This window comes from Neoarius graeffei, chromosome 22 (assembly GCF_027579695.1).
Source record: "Neoarius graeffei isolate fNeoGra1 chromosome 22, fNeoGra1.pri, whole genome shotgun sequence".
Taxonomy (NCBI): domain Eukaryota; kingdom Metazoa; phylum Chordata; class Actinopteri; order Siluriformes; family Ariidae; genus Neoarius; species Neoarius graeffei.
The window spans coordinates 9,601,934-9,615,474 of NC_083590.1; the positions used below are offsets into that span (position 1 = coordinate 9,601,934).

Here is a 13,541-nt window from a genome sequence, read left to right on the forward strand (position 1 = left end):
CACCATACCCAAAAACCTCATTAACTCTTTCTTTGTGGTAGGTGGGGGAAATTCATCAATTGCTTGCACCTTGGCTCTAACTGGACAAACCTGCCCTTTTCCAACAACCTTACCAAGGTACACCACCGTAGCCTGGGCAAACTCGCATTTCGTGAGATTCACTGTAAGTTTTGCCTCACATAAACAAACAAAAAATGAACGGATGTGGGACAGATGTTCCTCTCAAGTGTTACTATAAATTACTATGTCGTCAAGATATACTGCGCAACCTTCTAACCCAGTGATAACACGATTCATTAACCGCTGAAAAGTGGAAGGAGCGTTGTGTAAACCAAAACTCATGACGTTATAAGAGTATAAACCTGACGATGTAATAAATGCAGAAATTTCTTGTGCTCGCGATGTCAGTGGGACTTGATAATACCCTTTTAATAGATCGAACTTACTGACAAAGCGTGCCGAACCCACCCGATCAATACAGTCTTCCATCCGTGGAAGAGGGAACGAAACAGGCTTTGTCACCTTGTTTACCTTACGATAGTCGGTGCAAAACTGGAAAGTATTATCCGGCTTGGCTACCAACAAACAAGGTGAGGACCAGCTAGAATAAGAAGGCTTAGCCAAACCATGATCTAATAAATAGCACACCTCTGCTTCTAAAAGTTTTTCTTTCTCGGATGAAATTCTGTAAAAACGTTGATGAATGGGTTGTACATCCTCAACCACAATGTCATGTTGAATTACATTTGTGCAACTAGGAACATCAGAAAACAAGACATCAAACTGAAGAATTAAAGACTTCAACTGACTTTGCTGTCCAAGAGAAAGGTGACCAAACAACCCATCCAAATTGGACAACAACTCAGAATTTCTAAGACGAGGTTGCAGCACCACACTAGAAGAAAATGCATCCTCAGGGTCTGCAATCACATCAGAACTTACACTCAATGCGCTCGCAGTAGCCAATCCGATAGACTTGGCTCTCTCACTGCTCAAGCCTATCTGCACAGCAGGAGCATAATATGGCTTTAATAAATTAATGTGGCACAACTGGGTAGATCTTTTACGATCAGGAGTAGACAATAAATAATCCAAATCAGTTACTTGATGCACAACAACATACGGACCAGAGAACTTAGCACAAAAAGGCGAACCGGGCACTGGAAGCAAAGCCAGGACCTGGTCCTCAACATTAAATTCACGCTCCACAGCGCGACGGTCATACAGCCGCTTCATTTTCTTTTGTGCTCTAGACAGCTTTTCTTTGGACAACTTCCATGCAAATAAAAGTTTCCGTCTAAACCCATGCACGAAATCAATTAGGTTCTGAGGTGGTTGCACTGGTTCCACCTCATGTTTTAACACAGAGAGAGGGCCTCGAACCCTGTGTGCAAACACCAGGTCGTTGGGACTAAATCCCATACTTTCCTGTGTTACTTCACGTGCAGCTAGTAAAAGCCAGGGAAGACCCTCCTCCCAATCCTTATTCAACTCAACGCAGTAAGCGCGCAGTAAAGATTTTAATGTACAATGGAACCGTTCAAGAGCACCTTGGCTTTGCGCATGGTATGCGGTACTTACGCGATGTGTTACATGAAGCTGATTCAAAACTTCCTTAAATAGACCTGAAGTAAAATTACTTCCCCGGTCACTCTGCACAACCTTCAGTATTCCAAATATCGACATGAACTGAGACAATGCTTTCATAGCTGAACGAGTGGTAATTGTGCGTAACGGATAAGCAGCTGGATACCGTGTGGCTTGACACATAACAGTCAACAAATATGTACACCCCGACTTCGAGGGTGGCAATGGACCTACACAATCAATAATAAGATGCTCAAAAGGTGGCCCAACAACAGGAATTGGATGTAACGGCGCAGGCTTTGTCTGATTAGGTTTACCCATTAACTGGCACACACAACATGTTCTCACATACTCAGCCACACTCCGTTTAATTCTTGGCCAAAAAAAGTGCTGCAACAGCCTCTGATAAGTCTTGCGGACACCAAAGTGCCCCGCGACATCACCATGAGCTGTCTGCAACACCAAATCACGGTATTTCACCAGAACCACCATTTGTAACACAGGCTCATCACCCATGGCAGACCATTTACGCACTAATATCCCGTCAATGACAAAATAACCACTCTCACTAAAATCCATGTCATCAACAGATAAAGCACTCCTCAGCACATCTGCCAACTCATCATCCCCCTGCTGAGCTACAATCAGGTCATCTCGTGACAACACTGATGGCAACAGAGGCAAAGTAGGCACTAGACTGGACTTTACGCCTTGCCTGCGACTCTGCGCACGAGTTACAGCACAGGCACAAAACACATCAGGAAACCGTTCACTGCAGTCATCAGAGACACAAGGTGATGGCACCACGCTTACCACAGATGACGGCGAGGACTCAGCCCACACACGTCCACCTGCCAAGTTGTTACCCAGAATTACATCAACCCCCTCTACTGGTAACTTGGGCCGAACAGCCATTGTAACCTCCCCTTTTACCAAATCTGAATCCAAACTGAACTCATGCAATGGAACTGAAAAAGTTTGCATTCCTATCCCTCTAATAAGAACGCACCTTCCCGTGTTGGACTGTTCATTAAATGGAAGTATGTGCTGTCTAATAAATGACTCAAATGCCCCTGTGTCGTGCAATATCTTTACAGGAACCTTCTCCAAGCTACCCAACAACGACACAAAACCTGTAGAAATAAACGGCCCATAGCTTTCATTATGGCCTGTAGCTGTTATCGTCACTTCAGACTTGTCAGCGCTCTCACCACCCGACAAACTCCTGGAAGCGCTACACACAGCAGTTTTTACATCTTTATACTTCATACTCACACCCTCCACTGGCATATCCATGCCCTTGGAGGAGGCAACACACACAGATTTAGCAGAAGTATTTCCACCTTTGCCCCGCTCCTGCAGCACGGGACATTCCTTCTTCCAATGACCCCGCTCATTACAATAACGACACCGGTCGTTCCCCGTTAAACTGGGATAAATAAACTGTTTTGAACCAGCCGGACGATTATAATGAGAATCACGACTGCCCAAAGACGTACCACTAACATTACCTTTATGAGTCAAAACGAACTCATCTGCCAACACAGCAGCTTCAGCGGCAGTTTTAGCTTTCCGCTCAGTTATATAAGTTGCAATTCGGTCAGGTATAGTATTTTTAAATTGTTCTAACAAGACCAAATCACAAAGACCTTGAAATGTACTCACCCCCACAGCCGTACACCACCGATTGAAAAATGTAATGAGTTCGCAAACGAACTCGGTATGCAGCCGTCTATCTCCTTTCCTCCAATTTCTAAACTTCTGACGATAGGCCTCTGGGACCAGCTCATAAGCCTTCAATATGGCTCCTTTAACAGAAGCATAGTTTTTCCGCTCTTCAGCACTCAGAGCAACATAGGCATCCTGAGCCTTCCCCGTGAGAACACTTTGCAACAACAAAGTGCGCTCCGAGTCTCCCCACCTTTGATCATCAGCAAGACTTTCAAACAATGAAAAAAACATATTGAGGTTGCGATCGTTAAATCTAGGCAAAAGTTTAACCATATTTGATAACTTACCTTCCATAGATCTAACAACAATGGCGGAAGCCCGTTCTTCCAACTGGTTTCGCCTTTTAACCTCCTCACGCAACTTGTCATACTCCAGCTGCCGGTCCTTCTCACGGACCTCAACAGCCAGCCGCTCTCTCTCCAACTGCGCTGCTGCAACTTGCCGGTCTCTTTCGGCAGTCAGCCGGTCTCTGTCGGTAGCCAGCCAGTCTCTTTCCATCTGAATTTCCAGCAATTGCTTCTGCTGCTCAAAAGTTAAATTAGCCGCCGGTGGAGTAACCACTGGTGCTGCACCCTGCGGCATTAATAAGCCAGCAGGAGGTACCAATTTTGAAAGATCTAATACTTCCAACTCAAGCAACTTATCTTTAATGGCTAATCTCAACTCGGCTTTATGTAAAGTTTTTGCCAAGTCAGTCTCAAACCCATAATGACCTACAACTTTCCGAAGTTGATCCTTCGTCAAAGTATTTAATGTCTCCTCCGAAGGAAATGCCACAAATGCATCTACACTTTCCATCACAAAACCCAAATACCAAAAACCTAACCAAAAATCCAAACTCTTACCAGATGCCAACTTTACCAAACTAACTTCACAAAAAGTTCGTCACAAATGCCCAATTACTCACCATACCGCATGCATGCTGGATCACCATTCCTTGAAGCGCATGTCCCACAATCAAAAAAAAACCAACAGCATAGGAGTAGCCCCGCACCTAACTCAACACAAATCCCTAATTAAAACTGACCTAGTCTTCAGGAGCCCTCATACGATTGAGTTCAAAAGAACCCCCCCGCGTTCGACTCCCCAAAACAAAAAACTAAAATAACAAACTAACAAAACAAACAGCGTTATGCGCTCTACTCCTACCGCAGGGTTTGCACGTTACTCCAGTAGAATCTAATCCACCTACATTGCCTCGCCAATCAAGGGACAATTACGTCAAGTACAAACAGCACCAGACATGCAATTAGCTTTGTCCCAAAATCAAAACAATTGATAACAGGACGATGAGACTTCGTCCTTCCCAACCAACCAAACAGAAACAATTACTCAAGCGAATTAACCGAAAACAATTTATATAACGAAAAAACTAAAACAATGTATCAAACGCACAATAATACTATGTGGGTCACCCTACAAAATGACCAGCGAGTTATCAATTTACTTTACCGGTTCCAAATTGCTCCCGGACGAGCCCCCATATGTTACACCAGCTGGCTCAAGGCAAGTGCAACATGAAGGGAGACCACACCAAGTAGTATGTTTGATATATCGATATTTATTTAAATAATAAAAGAACATCAAAAATACATAAAGTAAAAGTGCAATGTGTTATAGTGTGAATACAAGTAAATTACCCAAACCAAAATGAAGGAGGAAGCTCCCTCCTGACTTCTTGGGAGACCTTTTATAGGCCAAGCCCCCATTATCTGTAATCCTCCACACCTGGACCAGTCACCTATTGATTGCACCTTAAGCAACACACGGACCAGGGTGGCGCTAAAGACACCCCAAAACAGACAGGGTTGTGACACCACATTCACTGGATGAGCAATCGTGCACTCTGATTGGCTACTCTACAACTAGGATATCAGCTCATACACCATGAGTAGAGAAAAACAAAATGGCAGAGCATGCTGCTAAACCAACTGAGGACGAAATAAAAACTCTACTTGAAAACAAAACCCTAAAAATACAAAAAAGCAACAAAGTATGGAATAAAAGTATTTGATGGTAAGAACGTATCTTTTTTTTATTTTTCAAGAATGATTATTATCGCATTTTTCATAAACTGCTCCTGTCACTTCACTGCTTTGTTTACATTCTTAATCTTTAAGCAATAAAATTTGTTGAATTTTTTTTAGACCGGTTCAAAAGCTCAAAGAAGTTTAAAAATTGCAGAACTGAAATGTTCAAGGAAGAATTAAATAAATGTCTAAACCTATTCTACACCTCGGCACAACAGCGAGATGGCACTTTCTACAAAAATATAACACTAAAGTAAATTCATGCTGCCGTCAATAGGTTTCTAAAGCTGGACGGCCTTTCGATTTCATAAAATCGGTGAAATTTAGTTCCGTCTGAAATGTGGTGATTGTGATATCTATTTATTTCTGTAATATCTCACAAAATACCAGGCCATTCTGTGGCTGGGAAGTTATTTAATTTGAGGGGATTAAAGCAAATAATGTGCATGAAATCGTTCGCTTCGCACAGTCAAGCAGACAGAGGAAGTCCGTATGCACATGCGCAGGTTTACCTTCTTATTCTTCTTTTGGGTTTTACTGCAGCTGGCATCCACAGTGTTGCATTACTGCCATCTACAGGTTTACCTTTGAGCGTGCACTGACAGTTCCATCATTCTGTCGCTAAACGAACAGCTGATCACACCGAGGTGCTCGCTGAGCACCGATATTTATTAGTTTGGTCCTGCGTTTCCTTTCCTTCATATATAACATAACTTCTTTTCTTCTTGCTTTCTTTCCGTTACTGTAGTCGCTCTTTCACATTTCATTTGCACACTCACGTCCTCCATTTTTCTCTCCTGTTTCAAATTTGTATCTCACAATGCCTTGCATGAACGGGGAAAGCCCACCACGTGATGTGATGCATGACGTAGTATCTTAATTTGGGTAATGGTGAAGCAGGAAAAAATAGCAGAGAATTTAGGGACACGTGGAGATAAATTCATTAATTTTTCTATTTAAAAAAAACTAATAAAATTGGAAGTCCATGATTTAAATTCAGTAGCTTTTGGGGGTGGCATGGTGGTGTAGTGATTAGCGCTGTCGCCTCACAGCAAGAAGGTCCGGGTTCGAGCCCCGTGGCCGGCGAGGGCCTTTCTGTGTGGAGTTTGCATGTTCTCCCCGTGTCCACGTGGGTTTCCTCCGGGTGCTCCGGTTTCCCCCACAGTCCAAAGACATGCAGGTTAGGTTAACTGGTGACTCTAAATTGACCGTAGGTGTGAATGTGAGTGTGAATGGTTGTCTGTGTCTATGTGTCAGCCCTGTGATGACCTGGTGACTTGTCCAGGGTGTACCCCGCCTCTCGCCCGTAGTCAGCTGGGATAGGCTCCAGCTTGCTTGCGACCCTGTAGAACAGGATAAAGCGGCTACAGATAATGAGATGAGATGAGTAGCTTTTGGTCCACTAAAGAGAAATTACTGGGTGTCAGGAAAATTCTTTTTATGACCGACACTTGAAAAATCTAAAAGGCAGTACAGCTTTAAGAAGTCCACCTGAGCAGAAATTATTTTGTTGGACATTTTGTATAAAGTTTTGTTTATTGAATTTGCAAAAAAATAAAAATGCTCTGTTTCTCAAAATCCAGTGAATCTGGATATAATGAGCAGTTATTCCACTCAATCTCTGTGCTACACACCTCACAGCTATCGGCTCATGTACAACTTGATTTTGTGAAAAAACTGTTAATAATATAGTTCTAATTAAAAAAAAAAGAAAAAAAATGTAATTGATGTTAAATTGCTTTGGCATGAGAGGGATAAAACACTTTGGTCTGCTAACTGTAACATCATCACACAGTCACATCACCCAGTTGTTGATTATTTTCTTATTGCAGCACAGTACGTTGTTTTATTCCTGACATTACTTCAGTGTCTCACATGCAGCAGTGCAGCCGTCATGTAAACAGATCAGAATCAACACTGAGCATGTCGTCTCACACACACACTATCATTATTATTGTTGTTCCTGATGTGTGTGAGTTATGAGCGTAAACTCTGTTCACAATAACATCACACACACACACACACACACACACACACACACACACACACACACACATCACTTACACACACAGACAAAGGAGCAGGAGTATCACAAATCAGTGATAAAGTGATAACTCTTTGTTGTAAGCATGTCACACACACCATGGATCCACACACCATTACACACACATTCACAGAGTGCCTGTATACTAACATATCCATAATTACTCTCTCTCTCTCTCTCTCTCTCTCTCTCTCTCTCACACACACACACACACACACACACAGCACAGGCATGTCTCTTTGCGATGGTGTAATAAATCACAGCGAGTGTTTTCGCGTGTAGCAGGCGGGAGGCTCTCGGCTGCTATGATTCATCGGCTGCTAATTTTTCAGTGCAGTTTGCCAAGCCTAAACGCCAGCATATGTTGACCAGCTGGGCCCGGAGAGACACGCTCTTTAATCTAACACACACACACATACACACAAATGCAGGAATGACTGAAACTGAGACCATGATCGATGTGCCAGAATGGTACGTCTTCTGAAGATAAAGAACAGAGTCAACAAGATGAAAGTCTCTGCAGTCTAAAGTCCTCCTGTCGAGTTCTACAGTTCTGTACATTTGTCTTTCCATTCTGAGCCGGTTCTAGAGTACTGATTCTGTCCTCGGGTTCTCTTTTAGAGTTCCGGTGCAGTTCTGTAGTGCAGTTTGACACAACAGATGCTGTTCTGTAATTCCTATGAGTTTTAAGGCAGGTCTGTTGCCCTGATGCTGTTCTGAAGCTACAGTGGTGCTTGAAAGTTTGTGAACCCTTTAGAATTTTTTATATTTCTGCATAAATATGACCAAAAACATCATCAGATTTTCACACAAGTCCTAAAAATAGATAAAGAGAACCCAGTTAAACAAATGAGACAAAAATATTAGACTTGGTCATTTACTTATTGAGGAAAATGATCCAGTATTACATATCTGTGAGTGGCAACAGTATGTGAACCTCTCGGATTAGCAGTTTATTTGAAGGTGAAATTAGAGTCAGGTGTTTTCAATCAATGGGATGACAATCAGGTGTGAGTGGGCACCCTGTTTTATTTAAAGAACAGGGATCTATCAAAGTCTGATCTTCACAAAACATGTTTGTGGAAGTGTATTATGGCATGAACAAAGGAGATTTCTGAGGACATCAGAAAAAGCGTTATTGATGCTCATCAGGCTTGAAAAGGTTACAAAACCATTTCTAAAGAGTTTGGACTCCACCAATCCACAGTCAGACAGATTGTGTACAAATGGAGGAAATTCAAAACCATTGTTACCCTCCCCAGGAGTGCTCGACCAACAATGACCACTCCAATATTCAGCGAGGTCACAAAGAACCCCAGGGTAACTTCTAAGCAACTGAAGGCCTCTCTCACATTGGCTAATGTTAACATTCATGAGTCCACCATCAGGAGAACACTGAACAACAGTGGTGTGCATGGCAGGGTTGCAAGGAGAAAGCCACTGCTCTCCAAAAAGAACATTGCTGCTCATCTGCAGTTTGCTAAAGATCACATGGACAAGCCAGAAGGCTATTGGAAAAATGTTTTGTGGATGGATGAGACCAAAATAGAACTTTTTGGTTTAAATGAGAAGCATTGTGTTTGGAGAAAGGAAAACACTGCATTCCAGCATAAGAACCTTATTCCATCTGTGAAACATGGTGGTGGTTGTATCATGGTTTGGGCCTGTTTTGCTGCATCTGGGCCAGGACGGCTTGCCATTATTGATGGAAGAATGAATTCTGAATTATACCAGTGAATACTAAAGGAAAATGTCAGGACATCTGTCCATGAACTGAATCTCAAGAGAAGTGGGTCATGCAGCAAGGCAACGACCCTAAGCACACAAGTCATTCTACCAAAGAATGGTTAAAGAAGAATAAAGTTCATGTTTTGGAATGGCCAAGTCAAAGTCCTGACCTTAATCCAATTGAAATGTTGTGGAAGGACCTGAAGCGAACAGTTCGTGTGAGGAAACCCACCAACATCCCAGAGTTGAAGCTGTTCTGTATGGAGGAATGGGCTAAAATTCCTCCAAGCCGGTGTGCAGGACTGATCAACAGTTACCACAAATGTTTAGTTGCAGTTATTGCTGCATAAGGGGGTCACACCAGATACTGAAAGCAAAGGTTCACATACTTTTGCCACTCACGGATATGTAATATTGGATCATTTTCCTCAATAAATAAATTACCACGTATAATATTTTTGTCTCATTCATTTAACTGGGTTCTCTTTATCTACTTTTAGGACTTGTGTGAAAACCTGGTGATGTTTTAGGTCATATTTATGCAGAAATATTAAAAATTCTAAAGGGTTCAGAAACTTTCAAGCACCACTGTAGTTCTAGAGGACTATTTTATTCTTCTGATGCAGATTTTCAGTTCTCATGTTGGTGTGAAGTTCTGTTCTGAACCTCTCATACAGTTTTATTGTTCTTTGGGAATTTATTTCCTGATGATTCTAAAATTCTCAAATGTTTTAGAATTTTTTAAAGATTTCTCCACCTTATTCCTGACAATAACAGCAAAGAAATTATGATGGGCAAAATTTCCAGGATCAAGCAGAAGTGACTGGAATGGCCAATGTTGAATGGAGTGTTTTTCGCAGTGTTTTTGCTAAATTTCTCTTGTTTACTTTGATTTTTTTTTTTTACTTCTTAGTTTTTAATACATGTTGTAATTGAACTGTATGGATTGTGAAAAAGTCATTCTCGAGTTCTGAGAGAATCTGCAACATTCGTGGCTGTACAAGCAATCAGGCTGAAGAACCTAAACTTAAAGACCTCCTCCAAAAACTCTGTGATCATTTCCCTTAGTTGCCACAGCAAGGCTATTAGTATGAGATGCCCCTGGTGAAGAGACAAGTTCTCTAGAGGGTTAAAGTGATATTTCTGGAGATTTCTGAGTAAAGAAAAATCCTGTATGTGCAGAATGTTCTTCATTCTTCATAAAATGAAGGCAGGGAGATGATCACATTCTCCAGCCTCAGCTTTCGTCATGAATATTTATTTTCCTTTCTGCAAAAAGCTTCATATCTTTAGCAAAACCTCAACCTTCACTAGTGCAGACTGGATAATAAACAAGTGACCTGAAGTCACACCCATAGTTTGTGCAAGGAATCATGGGAAGCTATATGAACTTTATGCAGCATATAGCACATGGATAGCTTTATGATTTTAATTTGAGTTATTTTTGCAGTGGCTCTTGCAATCAGATGCCATGTTATCTCTTTATTTTTTTTATGCCACACTGATCATTCACCATGCTGTTGTTCAGACTGAGCTATTGGCAGAAGAGGGGGTGGGGTGGGGTGTTTGTGGGAGCAAGAGAACTTCTTCAGTACCACTGGGGGTACCACTGGGGGGTCTGCATGGCGCCAAAACAGCTCTCCTTTTCTCCATCCTGCAACATAAACCTCCCTGTGAGCACAGCGAGAGCAGCAGGGAAGGGGAGACGGGAACAGAGAGGGGGATTGGCTTATTTCAGTGTGATTGGGTTCCCTGTCTGAGAAGGGAAATGAAGTAATCGCCCAAAATGTGCTTCCTGAGAGAGAGGCATCTCTGGTTCTCTGTTTAGCATCATATGTTAGTATTTATCTGATATCAAGGTATCTGCTGAGAGAGAGAGAGAGTCAATATTTTTCCTTTTTTTTCTTTACACCATAATTCAATGCAAACATTCAGACTGGAATATAACAAAACTAACTGCATTCTGCAAAGAGGAATCATGGAGAGCTGGGATTTAGCACCGTACACAACCATAAATCCGAACTATTAAAGTGTTATTGTAGCAGGAATGATGAAACAATGCACTTCAGCACCATGGACGTCTATAATTCAGCACCTCAAACAGCCATGATTCAACATCACGGGCTCTGTGTGGCTGTGATTTACCACCACATACTGTCTTACATATAAACTGCTGAAATTTTAGTGTAATATGTCTTATATATATTTTTTTAAATGCATTTCAGCTACATGGGGAAAATGTGATTCTAAGTTCTATCTTAACTATGAACAACTATATATGGAGAACAGTGATTCAGTACATTGCTCAGATGTGATTTAGCATCAAAATCATTCATAATTCAGAAACACAAACAGGTGTAATTTAATACCATGGAGAGCTGTGTTTCAGGACCATGGACAGCCCTGTTTGGTTACATCTAAAGCTGTGATTCAGTAGCATGGACAGCTGTGATTCAGTCCAATAATCAGCTTTGATTCAGAACCATACACGGTTGTGATTCATTACCAAGAATGGTTGTGATTCAGTACCATGGAGAGCTGTTGCTTACTACAAGGGACAACAGTGATTCAGTACCATGGACAGCTGTTTTTCAGTACAAATGGACAACAGTGATTCAGTACTATGGACAGCTGTTGTTCACTGCAATGGACAAAAGTTTTTTAGTACCACGACAGCTGTAATTCAGTGCAAATGAACAACAGTGATTCAGTACCATGGACAACTGTTATTCAGTACAATGGACAACCACAATTCAGTTACAGGAGGATGATATTCAGTACCATGGACAGTGTTAGTCAGTAAATTAGTAGATTAGAAACTCCTAACATTAACATTTCCGTAATTTCCATCAAGTTTTTTGTCTTTACTGGAACTACTGTGTGAGCATCATAGTAATAACAAATTAGTAAACTTGTTGGAAAAATAAATGAATAACTGTAATCACTGTAGCTGTGGTTGTAAACCTTCAGAGAGCAGAGAGAAGGAGAGAACACAGAGAGTTTCACATGAAGTGAACAGTGATAGGACAGTGGAACATGAGAACCCTCTGAGATGGCTGGAGTAGCTGAAGGACTTCTTCTGATCGTCTCCTAAAATTGATTTCATCCCAATCCTGTTTGAGTACCCTTACCACTTAAACAAGTGTGTGTGTGTGTGTGTGTGTGTGTGTGTGTGTGTGTGTGTGTGTGTGTGTGTGTGTGTGAAGGAGGTAATTAAGCACTAGCCGTTGATTAGATAGCTGCTTTCATCCCGAGATTAGATGCTCAGCGTGTCAACGACTTAAACAGCCAACATCAAAGAGATCGGTGGTGTTGAATCGCAGCAGGATTCCCAAACACAGAATGGAGTTTTCTTTTTGTCTCTCCAGAAATTTCTGGCTCATGGAGGCTCTGTAGTGACTGAGGGTTGTTTTGGTTGTGGTGTTTTGTTTATTTGTTTTTCAGGAATTTTCTTCTGAAATTCTGATCACACTGAAAAACATGACATGTATAAAAACCTGAAGCTGTGTCCCAACTTACAGCTTTACTATCGTACATAATAGTGTGTGTGTGTGTGTGTGTGTGTGTGTGTGTGTGTGTGTGTGTGTGTGTGTACACCAAGAGTTTACAGTTTACTATGTTGGTCAAAGCAGATCTACCTGTCACTGAAACAACCACTAAAATGATTTTTTATTTTTCTTCTTCTTCTTCTCCTCTCTCTCTCTCTCTCTCTCTCTCTCTCTCTCTCTCTCTGCAGTAACAGGTTTTCCCTATGCAGCCACAGGGGCAGCAGTCGCGTACAGAGGCGCTAATCTGAGAGGAAGAGGACGAGCTGTTTATAACACATTCCGCACAGCTCCACCTCCTCCACCCATCCCTGCCTACGGAGCGTGAGTGTCCATCCGCTCAACTGGGAAAAAAAGTTCAGCTTTAATGCTCTAATCCAGTTCTGATTTACTTCTGAATGAATTCTGAAGTTTTGTTCAAGTGTTCTAATGTGGTGCTGGATGTCTCTTCTTGTGTTTTAATGCAGTTCTTAAATAACGTAGCATCTGAGACAGTTTTTTTTTTTATTTTGTTCAAGTTCTGAAGTTCTACTCAAGTTCTGAAGTCCTACTCTACATTTCGGGTGCCATTCTGAACTGGTTCTGAAGTTCTGTTCTAGAGTTCTTATGCAGTTCTGAAGCTCTAGTCTAAAATTTTGCTAAAGTACTGAAGCAGTTCTGGAGTCCTGTTGTGAATTCTTATGCACTGCTGAATCACTTCTGAAGTGCCTTTGTACTTGACCAGCAGTTGTGGTGGAGTTCTCTTCTAGTTCTGAAGCAGTTCTGAAGTTCCATCGTAGACATACTGTGTGGTTCTGAAGTTATTTTCCATTCTGGTGTACGAGAGGATGTTAGTGTTCGAGAGTGTGTGTGACCTGTGCTTGAAAGACTGATTAA

General features: G+C 41.7%; 1 protein-coding gene across 2 annotated transcripts in view; it reads left to right on the forward strand.

Moving 5' to 3' along the window:
* The window catches only part of LOC132870360 (RNA binding protein fox-1 homolog 3-like), a 91,866-nt gene that overhangs the window by 63,429 nt on the left and 14,896 nt on the right, over nucleotides 1-13,541 (forward strand). For both annotated transcript variants that reach the window (XM_060903998.1, XM_060903999.1), the window contains exon 8: nucleotides 12,857-12,989. In XM_060903998.1, the coding sequence (XP_060759981.1) occupies nucleotides 12,857-12,989 (133 nt within the window). The remainder of the gene's footprint in view (nucleotides 1-12,856; nucleotides 12,990-13,541) is intronic.